The 12,960-nt window shown below is 38.1% G+C and overlaps 1 protein-coding gene across 17 annotated transcripts in view; it reads left to right on the forward strand.

Annotated features, from left to right (window-relative positions):
- LMO7 (LIM domain 7) overlaps positions 1–12,960 on the forward strand; it is a 132,027-nt gene that overhangs the window by 102,474 nt on the left and 16,593 nt on the right. For 11 of the 17 annotated variants that reach the window (XM_032099973.1, XM_032099969.1, XM_032099977.1 and 8 more), the window contains 7 exons: positions 1,191–1,305; positions 6,746–6,907; positions 8,288–8,472; positions 9,143–9,203; positions 10,214–10,270; positions 12,371–12,396; positions 12,705–12,809. In XM_032099973.1, the coding sequence (XP_031955864.1) occupies positions 1,191–1,305; positions 6,746–6,907; positions 8,288–8,472; positions 9,143–9,203; positions 10,214–10,270; positions 12,371–12,396; positions 12,705–12,809 (711 nt within the window). Of the gene's footprint in view, positions 1–1,190; positions 1,306–6,745; positions 6,908–8,287; positions 8,473–9,142; positions 9,204–10,213; positions 10,271–10,422; positions 10,465–12,370; positions 12,397–12,704; positions 12,810–12,960 lie in introns of all 17 variants that reach the window. The other 6 variants (XM_032099986.1, XM_032099975.1, XM_032099987.1 and 3 more) reach the window with 4 other exon arrangements.

A 12,960-nucleotide genomic window follows, 5' to 3' on the forward strand; every position in this document is an offset into this window, starting at 1 on the left:
TGGGACGATGTCGTGCAATGTTGTTTTCTTCTGTGTCCAGTGCTCAGGTGCTGCTGAGGCCACCTCTGGCTGCACCTCCCTGAGACTCCGGCTGGCTGCATCTGCTTGTGCAGTGCTCACTGTAGCTGCCTGTTGCGTCTTACCAACATAGAAGCTTGGAGGAATTGGCATAGATTTCTAGACTTTTAAATATTTTAAGTTAGGGAAAATGAATCCCACTCTTCAGGAAGGCTGGTTCACTAGGGAACTGAAACGTAGGTGTACATTTAATGCATGTGTAAAAACGTGCAGGGTCCCTTCCATGCACATTTTGCTGGAATATATTTATCACTGTTTGACAGAAGAATCTGTCATTTTTCTTTCCTTTTATATTGGTGTCAATGTCATGCTAAAGAAGTGCATAGCATGCATTTGGGTATTTTAATTGTTTTTAATGAATTCACATTAGAATGTTAATGTATGCAACACATGCTCATAATGTAGTGTGGGATTGAAAGCAAGTGTTACAACATGTTTTCCCATTCAGATATTCTTGTTGTTTAAAATGGTGATGTTAGATTTTGATTCAGATTCCAAAAGCATCTTGAAAGTCCATTAAAGCCAAAGATCTGCATTTAGCTAATTTTGGGATTAGTTTTATTACCTAAGGCCTCCATTACAAAATCCGTAGGAAGCTGGCAGTATTTCACACAAAATCAAAAAGATTTAACCCGATTAAACCTAGTTGCAGAGTTGAGCCTAAAGGAAACTGATGATGCTCATGGTAAGATGTACAAGAAAAAAAAAAGATTGATTACTGTTATCTAGCTTTTTCACATCTCTGATGCTCTCTCAGGAGGCAGTACATGTCACAAATTCCCAAGACAATACACGAAGAATCATTTAGGGGTTTAATTTCCTCCAAGTTCTTAAATTTTTTAGCACTGTGTTACAGAACATTTAAAATAATAGAAATGCAGAGTGAAATATACATGTAAGGAAAATATAAACGTAAACTGAAAGCACACCTGTTTGAATAAAAAGCAAATGAGTTAGTTAACTGACTTCAATACTGTTTCCTTTTTCTGTGATGCTAATAATAGATGATTAAAGTGCACATTGTGAGCAGCCTCACTTATTTAGAGGATAAACTTTCCCTCATTTAGATTCTTGTGATACCAGATACTGTAGTGTCATGTTTTATTTTTCAGGAACAGTACAGTGAAATGAGAATCAGTATAAACCAGAGACCTGGCCACAGTCGCAGCTTTGGGTTTACAACAAATTGGAGTTCTTCAGGAGCCATTGTACAGACAGTTGAAGAAGGTAAATATGTATATATAAAAAAATTTTTCTTCTTATGTTCAGTTTGCAGAGGCTTCTAAATTCAGGCATTTGCTGCTAAGAATGGTGCACACATTTTAAAACATCATGTATAGAACTGAAAAATCAGTATTTAGTTTGCTAATGTATTTCAGTGAATCCTCATCTATTGAAACAGGTTGACTTTAGAAATATGAAAATGCATTTTCCTAATTGAGGAAGGTGTAAACCTTATTTGTTCACTGAGCCCCTTGCAGAACAGTATTTATGGGCACATACACATACGGATTGTTTCTTTCAGCTAAGTTTAAAAGATTTCACTTCACATGGTTTGTAAACATATGTAGAGGGAACTTAGGAGTTAATACTCTTTTTCCAATTTCTCCTTTCTTAGTCATGTTGAATTTTGGAGACAGCTAATATTTTTAAGTAGTTGCAACTTCTAATTTGATTTTCAGTGCAGTTTTTTTCAGTTGTTTTAATACTGAGGGAAAGCAAACATTTTTGTCTTCAAATGACACATATATAAAGTTTATTTCTAACCTTTAATAGTCTTCTGCAGAGAACGAGCTCGATTTTCTAAAAAAAGAATAAAGGCAACAAAAACCCAAGCAAATCACATATAATGCTTGTTTTCTAAACAATGGTCTTTCCAATTGCCAATAATACTTGAGGAATATTTAATTGCACCCTTCTTTCCACCTAACACACGATCATCCTGAGAAAGGAGAAATAACTGGAAACTTTTAATTTTGTTAGCCCTGTATTATGCTTTCCAGAGAGGAAAAAATACCATTTAACAACACTTAATGAGCAGTCTTGAATTTATTTTTTCTTTTTCAAATTCAAGAAGTGAAGAGGCCTTTCTTCACTATATCTGGGTACTCTTCGTAATTAGATTTGCTTTAGGATAACCTTACTTGAGCAGGGAGGATGGACCAGATGAACCACTGTGGTTCCTTCCAACCTGATCCATTCTGTGATTCTGTAACTGTTAATATTCACTTTGCCTGAAGAATAACTTTCGCTTTGCTTTCCCTGCTGCTAGGCTTCTGGTTTAATTTCCCTCCTTGGAGGCAGGGGTCTGTGCATTTGCATTGCCATCAGGAAAGGAGAAATCTGAGCATCGTGAATGTTCCTGCTGGTCATTCACAAAAGTCCACAGAAGTCCTTGGGGGCTCTGTCCCCAAGGAGAAGGTGAAGGCCTTGTGGCTATTGTCTTGGTTAGGCTTTATTTCCATTCTCACAGGGAAGAGCACAAAGGATAGATTGAACTGAGAACGAGCTGTATCTTGGTGTTCTTGTTTCTAGCCTATGTTCAACACTTTTTTCTTCCAACAAGTGGCTCATTTTGTATCCTTATTCGATAGCTGTAGCTCCTTTTAAAGAAATTAAGGATGAAAGAGGTGAATGACCCATTGAAAGGGTAGTATATGCTTTCATCTAGGCACTTGGGAATGTTGTATTTGCTATTTTTAAGGATAAGTCATAGGATAATTCAGGTTGGAAGAAATCTTGGAAGATCACCTAGAGCAAAACACCACTCAAAAAAATGTCAAGATGGAATTCAGGCCGAGTGGCCTAGGACTTTTACCCATGTGGGTTTGAGACCCTCTGGGGATGGAAACTGCACAGCCTCTCTGGGCATTATCCTCTCAGAGAAAATTTTCCCGACGTATCCAGTCAGACTGATCTTTGTCCCAGTTTATAAACACTGTTCTGTGTTTTCCTGCCATAAATTTCAGTAAAGAGCAGGCTTGCCGTTCTCAGTGACCTCCTGATGTGTACTGGAGGGGGCTCCTGTTAAGTTCTCCTGCAGCCTCTCTTCTCCAGGCTGAACAAGCCCATGCTCCTCAGCCTTTCTCAGAGGTCAGTTGCTCCAGTCCTGACCATCTCATTACCTTACTCTTTAACTTGCCCCAGATTATTGATATTTCTCTTACAGAGAAACACCAAAACTCGACACAGGATTGTCCATGTGGCATAAGAAGTGTTGAGTGAATGGAATGGTCACTTGTCTTGATCTGTTGGTCATGTTATTGTTCATACAGCCCTACCACTACCAGGGTTGCCCCAGCCTTGCTCTCCAGCCCATCAGTAACCAGCCTGTACCATCACTGGGCTTAGTCCTTTTCAGGAGCAGGACTCTGCGTTTGGCCTTGTTGAATGTCAGATTCGTGCTCTCAACAGCAGCCCTGCCTACCAGTGTATTGGCCACCCTCTGCCTTTTGACAAGGTTTGAAAGCTTGATGAGGGTGTGTTTTGTCTCCTTCTCCTGCTTATTGGTGAACAAATTAGAGAGGGTAGGTCCCAGGATAGATCCCTGATGAGATCCACTTGTAAGCAGCCTGCAGGCTGAGAAAGAGCCATTAATCACTTCCCACAGAGCCTGATAGCCCAGCCAGTTTTTTACGCATCTGGTCGTTCTGCCCTGCGGACAATACCATCCCAATTTTGATACCAGGATACTGTGGAATATCATGTCAATGGTCTTATTAAAGACAAGGTGGATTGTATGCACCTCTCTTCCCTCATCCACAGAGATCTAGTCAATTCATCGTTGAAGATAACCAGGTTGGTGAAGCGTGATTTAGGCTTGGCAAGTCCAAACCAAGGTTCTAGTCACCTTTTTCTCTTTCTTGAGCCCAGAAAAAGCTTCCAGGAATACTTTCTCTGATTGTCTTGTCTTCTTAATTAGCTGTATGATTTGCTTGAGATGATACCCAGCATTTATCTTTTTTACTACTTATAAATGTTCTGTATTCTACATATGCTATTCCTTAAACTGCTAAGAAAACTACTTGGTAGACAGAATTAACTTCTTATGAGTGTTCTCAAAAAGCTAAGTAAGAGTTAAGCATGTAACTCACATTTCATTGAGACCCATTTACCACATATAAAAAAAGATAGTGCTCATTTTTTACAGGAGTTTTCAACCTTTACACTAAAAATTAGGCAAACAGAAAGCCTTAAAGTCATTGATCTAGATATTGTTCTGCTGACTTCCCCAGTGCCATATAATCTTTATTGTTTCAGTCCTTTCCCTTTCACTTTCCCTTTGCAATAATTTTCTTGAGATTGTGTTGATACAGGAGTGCATGTCTCTGATCAAACACTTGCAGTCATGAAGGACAAAGTAAATTTGACCCACATCCTTCAAGTTTGAATTTTTTTTCTATCACTGAGATAGTGTTTATCTTTTGGAATAACAGCAGATGGGGATAGGTTAGAGATAACTAAGTACATGTGGAATTGGGTTAGGTTTGTTTTTACTGGGGACTAGTAAGAAAGAGAAGTCTTTTACCTTTTTACATTCAGGGAAACCTATGAAAAACATAAAAACATTACATATTTTATATAATGAAAACTAAATCCGCTATGGGAATATAAAGAAATTATTGTTAATTCCTATAGTCTTGTAGGAGCTGGATAGAGAAAAACAACTCGTAGCATACAACTTTTGGCACCTCAATTTCTTACCAGTCTCTGTGGGCTTCTCTGGAGGTGAATCGGAGCAGAAGCCCACTATAGGCAGCCTGGTTTGCACTCTTGAGAAGTCTTTTTGTCCAGAGACTGGAGAAAGAGCTGCTGGCAAAGTTACACACCAAAAATGGAGCAGTATAAGTTGCTCTGGCTATTTTAGGTCTACATGTGCAATCTAGAGACTGCTGCTATTCATTCAATCTGTATGGTTGGGGTATGGTCTGAATATGCCTTTCTAGTAATAGTATAGGAAAAACGGTGCAATCTTAAACTCCCTTCCTTTCCTAAAACTGAGCTGAGGTATACTGTTCACACCTCTGAGCTGGGTCTTCTCCCTGACAAATTATTTGAGTAACATGAACACGACCTTTTTTTGGTTACTGGGGGCTTACTCTGTCACAACTCAAGACAGAAATTATGAGCATTCCTTGTCCCATGAGCATAAGGCTTAGTCCAGATGTGGTCAAATTATATCAGGCTCCTAGAGATGCTTGTTTTTTCCAGTTTAACTATTGTCCATGTTTCTTCCTCCAGTGAAAACCTTACCTTTTCTTCTACAATACTGCTTAAAAGCAATCGGCGTGTTTTGAAAATTTTACTCGTAACAGCAAATGAAGTTTTTAGTCCATATTTTAAGACTAATGCAGAAAAATATAATATGGAGCAATGTTCTTCTAGCAGAGTAGCTAGTGTAGCTTTTTAGTGAACTGTGATGAATCGTTATTTGGTGTCGTACTAGGAAGAAGAACATTTCTTAATTTCTTAACTTTTTCATGTGTGAAGCCATCTGAATCCTTAGTGGATGAGCCAGACTTACAGCAGCATTTTAGTAATGAGTCAGAAGAAACTCGGGATGAAGCATATGGTGTCTAAATTTTTCTGTCATACTTGTCCACATTTGTTTCTAATAATGTAATAGAGCATTGTTCTTGGTACATTTTAAGAAAGATGTGTGGATTTCACTACTTACTTTGGAAAATACTTCCACTGTGTAATTCAAACTTGTTTTATTAACGTGAGGGTTTATTGTGCAATCCTTAACTATATTTTTACTTGGCTTTTCTATTTTCTATTCTGCTAAGGGAATAATTCTTAATGGAAGAACCATTCATATGTAATCCTTAAAATCTTGCTTGGATAGTCTGAGTTTCTCAGCTCATCCATTTTCTGAATTAAAAAGAGAAAAAGTTTATGAACTGGTCCTCTATGTTCTCTGTCACTAGTCTAGTGAGACTGCCTGCCAATGTGTAGCGATGAAAAAAAGTATAAAGTGCAGCCTGTCTTGCAAAATATCAGTAGATTCAAAGTCCAACCTGCCATAAAATTTGCTCTTAATAGATAAAATAAGTATAATCCAGAGAAGTCTAAAGGGACAGTACCCAGCAATATCTTGAGTCCAATTACCAATCAATTCAGAGCTAACAAACTATTCTAGCAAAGCAGTAAAGCAGCATGCTCTTGTCAGCAGAACTCAGAAAATGTAAATGAGAATATGAGAAAGCCATCTTCTACTGGAATGAACAAAGTGCAGGCTGTTTTTTTTTTTTTTTAAACAAATAAGAGGATTACCCAAACATTGGCTGAATTTCAGCTAATTGTTGGATACAGATGTTTTGGTGCTGCCTCTATCTCCGTCTCACAGATTATAAAGGTGAGTTAGTGAAGGGAAGACTGAACCCAGAGGTTGTTTATTAAATGAGCTAGCCAGAATCTGAAGACTTACAAGTTCGGAAGACTGCTTTCTTTATTGTTCCCGTAAGTTCTAAATTGAAAAGCTACTTTGATATGGAGGTTACTGAGCTTATGTTACAGTGTAGTGAATATCTCTGAAAGTTTCTAAATATCCACCATTAAGCATTTCTTTGAATGATTCCCTAATCCACCCTCTTCCAATGACAACTGTGATAAAAAGAAAAATATTAATGGAGACATAATTACAGTTTTCTTCTGTTTTCTGCAGGCAGCCCTGCGGCATTTTGTCAACTGCATGTAGATGATGAGATCATTGCTGTCAACGGCACAAAGGTTTCTCATATGGACTACAGTCAGTGGGAAGAGGCCATCAGCAGAGCACTAGAAACTGGAAACCTAGTCATGGATGTCAGACGATATGGAAAGAACGGTGAGTTGTTTTGTCAGGCAGATACTGTATGCTCTGTAAGGCAAATAAGCTTTGTCTCTGCTGTACCTGACAGCTGAGAGTCCTTATTACCCTTACGGAAGTAATACATATCTAAGCTAAGTAGTTTGCCAGCATGTCTGTTGCATTTTAACACAACTTGGCTTTTTAACTGCTTGTGCATTAGAAATGTCTTGACAAGAAAATCTGCAAAACATTGAACTACTGACCTCACTCTTGTGCTCTGGCCTGTTTCTGAGAGGATGGTCAGGTAAAAAAGCGTGCAACTATCACAAAAGGGAATCTAACATTTTCTTTCCTGCCATACCACAAGAATGAAAAGGGTCTGGTCTGTAGAGGATAGTAATTTTTAAAGACCCCCTCTCTCAATCTCCAGCTCTTTCTTCAGGAAAGGAGGATCTTGTGTTCCTTTCTTCAGGGAGCATTTCAAATGAAGATGAGCTTGTGGGTGATGTAGTGCCTGTGTGTTATGATTCTGGCCATTGACCCAAATACTGTGGTGCTGTAATCTCTCCCGGATGGTACTACCCATTCTGGGTAGTGAGGGTTTCCATCCTGGCTGACAGCCTTGTAGCATCTCTAGACTTGCCATGGGTTTAATCAGGAAACCCTTTCAAAGTTGTAGGATAATTTTTGCAGAGTTGGAAGTGTGACCAGTGACTTCCTTCACAGTATAAATACAAAACATTGTTTTAGTGGGAAGGTAGGTAGAATAAGTTACTAGCAAACTGGGGAAAAAACAGTGTGGTGATGAAGAGACAAGAAACAAATCACTTTATAGGACCTAATACAACTGAAGAGTAAGATTAGTGGCAAAGAACTAATTGAATAAAATTTTCAATAGTAAGGGTAGGACAGGGAGAAATGATGGAGTGTGTGAGAAGAGCATCGTTTGTCTTTGCCTCATCGGTTTGCTAGTTTAGTTTAGACTTCCTTTTCTTCCCTGTCTTTGTGCTTCCTGATGAGCATGGACGTGAAAATGACCCTTCCCTGGATATAGTGTATGAGTCTCATTGTGCCTCGAGTGGGTAAAGTTGGCAGAATTTTCTCAATCCTTACTAGCGCTAATGAAATAGTTTCCAATGGACGCTAACTGCTCTTTAGTGTTCAGCTGCTGTAGTGCATATCAGCAAAGCATCTGGCAAACTTTTACCTGGCTTATGACTAACACTTGCATTTTTGGGGAAGGCGGTCTGCTATAAATGCCCTTTTTCCTGTCTTCACAAATTCCACCTGATTTGTGTGTCTCCCTCTTCTGTTATGTGTGTTTTTGTGTTATTTTAATGTGTTTTCACTAGCTCTTGTTCTGTTCTTTGACGTTACTATCTGTATTAATTTCTTGATCCTCCACATACCAAAAAGACTGGGGCAAAGACCTGCCTTCCCTGCCACATGTAAGGCATAAAATCCTCAATCTCACCAGTATGGGTACCAACATTATAGGTACATCTGAAAATAAATGGATTGATGCAACTTCAGGAGAAAAAGTTTCAAATGTTTCCACCGTATCCACAAAAAGAGATTTCTCCAGCAGCCTTCAAAGTTCTGTGAGTATGTTTTTGAAGGTTCATGGGATTTGGGGGGAGGAAGAAAAAATGTAATGTCTTGATAGTGGGAGGATGGAGAAAAGAACTTGTAAATCTTATGTTCCTTAAGCAATACAAGTATAGGACCCTGCATCTGAAATATGGAGATGTAGCTATGTATGTATTAAGGTAAATAAGATGTTTTAAAGCCTTGCTACTGTCTATTCATGAGTGAACACTGGTGAATGATAAATATTAAAACATATGCAGACTATTTTTTGACTAAAACATATAGAGTGTTTATTCTCCAGAGAAGACTTTGACCTGCATTATTAGCCTAAATGGAAGTTGCAGCCCCAAGGAACAGGAGAATATGGGCTTTCAAATTACTTGTAAATAAAAACCTGCCTGCTGAGGAGCTGAAATAGGAAGATCTTGGCTTCTGGCATTTTCTTGGAAACTAATGGTTTTTATTTCTACAGCAGTTCACATCTGGTTAATGATTCCCTCAAATGCCTGCAGTTGCTTTATTATAAGATACACTAAGGAAATTTTAGATTGTTTTGTATCTTTCTATAAAAACATTATGAAGTGTTTCATGATATATATTTCCTGTCAGGAAAGATGTGTAGTTGGATAAGCTTCCACAAATCTAATGAGCCTAAGACATTTATTTATTTATTTATTTCAGGATACAGAAACAGAATTTATAAACGGAATGCAAGGAGATCTTGGCTCTAATGAACAAAGAGGTAAACCACTGTTGCTTTTCATCTGCTAATTGTGTGGTTTGTGACAAGCACAGACAATAAACCTGTAATGACTGCAAGCGTTTTACAGTGGATGAAGTGAGACCTTAATGAACTGAAAGCCGGACAGATATCACGGAGATCTTGTTGCATCCAAACTGGGTGTAGTTTGCTTCCACAATGTGCTAGGCAGTTTGAGAACTGACAACAAACTTGCAATGGACCCCCATGTCTCTGCATTAGTGGCTGTAAATTTACTGTGTGGTAGGGGTGAAAGAGAAGGAAGCACATGATTTATGGTAGTTGCTACTGCACTGTGTGGAGACTGAGTCAGTATGAGTATTGATTTATTTTGCTGCCCAGGAAGAGTGTGAAGTACTCAACTTTTTGCTATTTTTGGCTGCCTCACTCAGTTGTGAGGTTTTTGGAGTAGTGGCTAATTTCAATATTACTACTTTACTTTTATTCCTGGAGAACAATATTGATGATTCTGGTATGAAGAATTATTGCATATGATGCTATGAGCAGTTATAGCCTTACTTGACAGCAGTGAGAGAAACCAGGTATGTATACTTCCTAATGGAAAGTTCCTTAAGTAGGAACTTTCTATTTAATTTTAACTTGAATATATATGGCAATTCATAGCAGAATTCCCCCAAGATATCACTTGCCCTCTGGAGATGTTTTCTTGTGACCTTGAATGGTGATTAGGCTCCTCATTCTGATTTGGCATCCCAGTCAAGGATGCTTAAATTAGACAGAGAGAATCTGAGTCCAAGTTTGGCACTTGGGCTGTTTTTATAGTTGGATGTTGTTACTGATAAAATGAAATAAAATTAGTATGTGATGTAACCTCCTAAGGTTTTCCTTTTTGTTTCAGGGGCTTTTTGTTTTTCTGAAGTGATGTTGCAGTATATGAGAGGTCTAACAGATGTTTCTTATCCAGTGGTTATAGTCATTAGAAAAAAAGGCACCTCATTGACTTCTTTATATTTTTTGTATTTTTCAAATAGCATCTGAACCTATTTCTTTGAAAAACTTAAAAAGACGGTCACAATTTTTTGAACAAGGTAAATCAAAGAGCTAACATTTCATGTACTTCCATGAAATTGTTCCCGCTGCACACTCTCCCTAACAAGTCTGGTGCTGGGTGCTCCTCCTCTTCAGTGTTGTTTCTGCAGTTACAATGAAGCAACATAATTAATTTCCCTTCTTTTCCCAGGGTCATCAGGTTATTCTTACAATTCATGGGTCTACCTTTGTGGTAATGGGTCTTTGTGTGTTCTCTTTTATCTATAGCTGTTTAAATCTCTTCTGTGTTGTTCATACTTTTTTTTCCACTGGGTAGAAGTAAGAAGGATGGCACTCTCTGTTCAGGTTTGCTACTACCTACAAAACAAGAATAATTGCGAATATTCCAGCAGAGCTTTAGAGAAGATCTCAGAGCTGTTGATGAAGTATTTAACTCTGGATTTGAGTTGCAGCTCTGTGCTTTTGTGTAAATTGATGTAAAATGGCATATGCTGGTTTTCCACTATGTGGTGATGTCACAAGATCCCAAGAAGACCAATATAAATTTTGAATTTAATATGCTAGCTCTTTTAAAAAAAGGCAATAAATGAAACACTCAATTTTGGTTTTGTAGGTTGCTTTTCAGCATTTTGCATGTCACAGCTCACATACTTCTGCTAATGTTGTATGTCTTATGCTGTCTTTGGGCTATGTATGCCTTGCTGTTTTGCTATAGCCTAAAAGAGTGAAATTCTGGCCCACTGGAAGTTCAGTTGAGTTTTGCCAATGATTTGAGTGGGGCCAGGATTTTGCTTTTAGTGGTGATGATTTCTGGTTTTTGCCAGAAGCGATATGTGAAGTGCCACAGCATATATCTGTGTTTGTGGTTCTGTTTGCTTTTAAATACTTCTGCTGTATCTGCAATATTGTATCAGCAATATGGTGGTATTCTGTTCTTGGTTGCTTTGTTGATGTTGGGGTTTTGTTGTTGTTGTTTGATTTTTATTTTATGGCTGGCAGAAATTTGGTTTTTATTTTAATTATTTTTGTAACAATATTTGAGGTATTTCACTTGTGCTTGATGGGGAGAACAAAGTACAGCTTGTTAGTTTTAAACTTTTTACACTTTAGCTTTGCAATTACATTAAAGATTCCTGTGGAGTTCAGCATAAGCTTACAGGGGTGAGAGAAGAAGGGAGAAAAACAGGTGTTGTCTATGCTTCCCTTTAATATTTCCTGGCACAATTGCAATAGATCAAGCTGATTACCTGATTTTCGGTGTGGCTCTTCAGATCTGACAGTGAAGACAAAATTGTGCATATACAGAATGGATGCTAACCTGTGACTCATTAGAGTCTTTTGTATCCTAAATTTGATCTTTTTTCAACTTCATGTGATTATACTTCAGAAAACTGTTGCAAGCTTTTTCTTTCATGCTTTTTTTTAAACTTAAATTTGGACAGCTAGGTAACAAGTACACTGTCAACAAACAAAAATAGTGATGGTGTTTAAGAAATAATTATACTTAAATTTGTGTTTCTCCCCACTTTCTCAGCTTTTAATATATTAGCATAATACACATCTCTCTCCAATAATCATCTTGGCACAGGATGAGTAAGGTTAAGGCCAAGTGTGATAGCCTCAAATAACAAAAGGTTTGTGGTAAATGGTGACAAGTTCACTGAATTCAAGTGTGCTTGTGGAAGTAGGAAAGAAGGAAAGTTGGAAAGCAGAAATATATGGTTTTGAGATAGAGAAGTGGATGTCAGTTGCTCTTAATTCATGCCAGTAAATGAGCAGCTTCTCTACCCTTGTGCAGCATTCTGGGTGTTGGTCATGCTAAGCAGTTGGATTTCACAATAATAATAGGAGATATATAGTAAAGAACCTTTGTATTGCTACAGTGGGAGATGTGCTGCTAATTCAAGGAATTGCTGATGGCACTTGTAAGCATGCAAAGCTTTTAAACAATTCTGCACATTAGTTGAAAGCACCTAATAAATTCTGCCCTCAAGAAAGTTCAGTAGGGCAAACGCAAGCATGTCTTACTAAGGAAGCAAAAATTAGTCTGAAGCTCTGACTTGCCACAGTTACACAAGTCTTGCAGTAGTTGTGTATGGGTCTAATGATTTCTCTTTTTTGCCTTCCAAATCTCCTAGGAGGCCCAGAGCCTGCAATGCCTGATGTAAGTACTATTTGTGAACTACAGTTAGTTGTATAATCCTAGTCTTTTCAAGAAGACCTCTACTTTCTATTGCTTTTTCTACTGCTTTAAAATGTTGATCAGATCTGTGAGTACTGGCTAAGATTTGCTTTGTCAAGGAATGGTTGCTTTCTGTCTGTTTAAGAAAAGGCTAATTTATGTCCTTGTCACTATAAAGCTCTAGTGTTGGTAATGGTTTCTGTTTCTCACTTTAAAAAAAATGTTTTAAAATGTGGAGTGTTGATTTCATGGAATGAGGATAATATTGTTTCATTTCTACGCTATATTAGCTCCCAGTCCCATCCATCAGCGCTCCTAGTCGTCGGGTTTGGGATCAAGAGGAAGAGCGAAAACGACAGGAAAAATGGCAGAAAGAGCAGGACCGTTTATTGCAGGTATAATTAATCTCCATAATCATGGGCTGTCAATCCCTTGTGTGTAGCAACAAGGAGGGAAAAGTAGCATGGGACTTCTGCAATTCTTCTTTCTGATGGCCGGGGGGACTCTCAGATGCATTTTCTGGCCTGCACAGTTGCACACCGTAGG

The sequence above is a fragment of the Corvus moneduloides genome, chromosome 2, assembly GCF_009650955.1.
Source record: "Corvus moneduloides isolate bCorMon1 chromosome 2, bCorMon1.pri, whole genome shotgun sequence".
Lineage (NCBI taxonomy): Eukaryota > Metazoa > Chordata > Aves > Passeriformes > Corvidae > Corvus > Corvus moneduloides.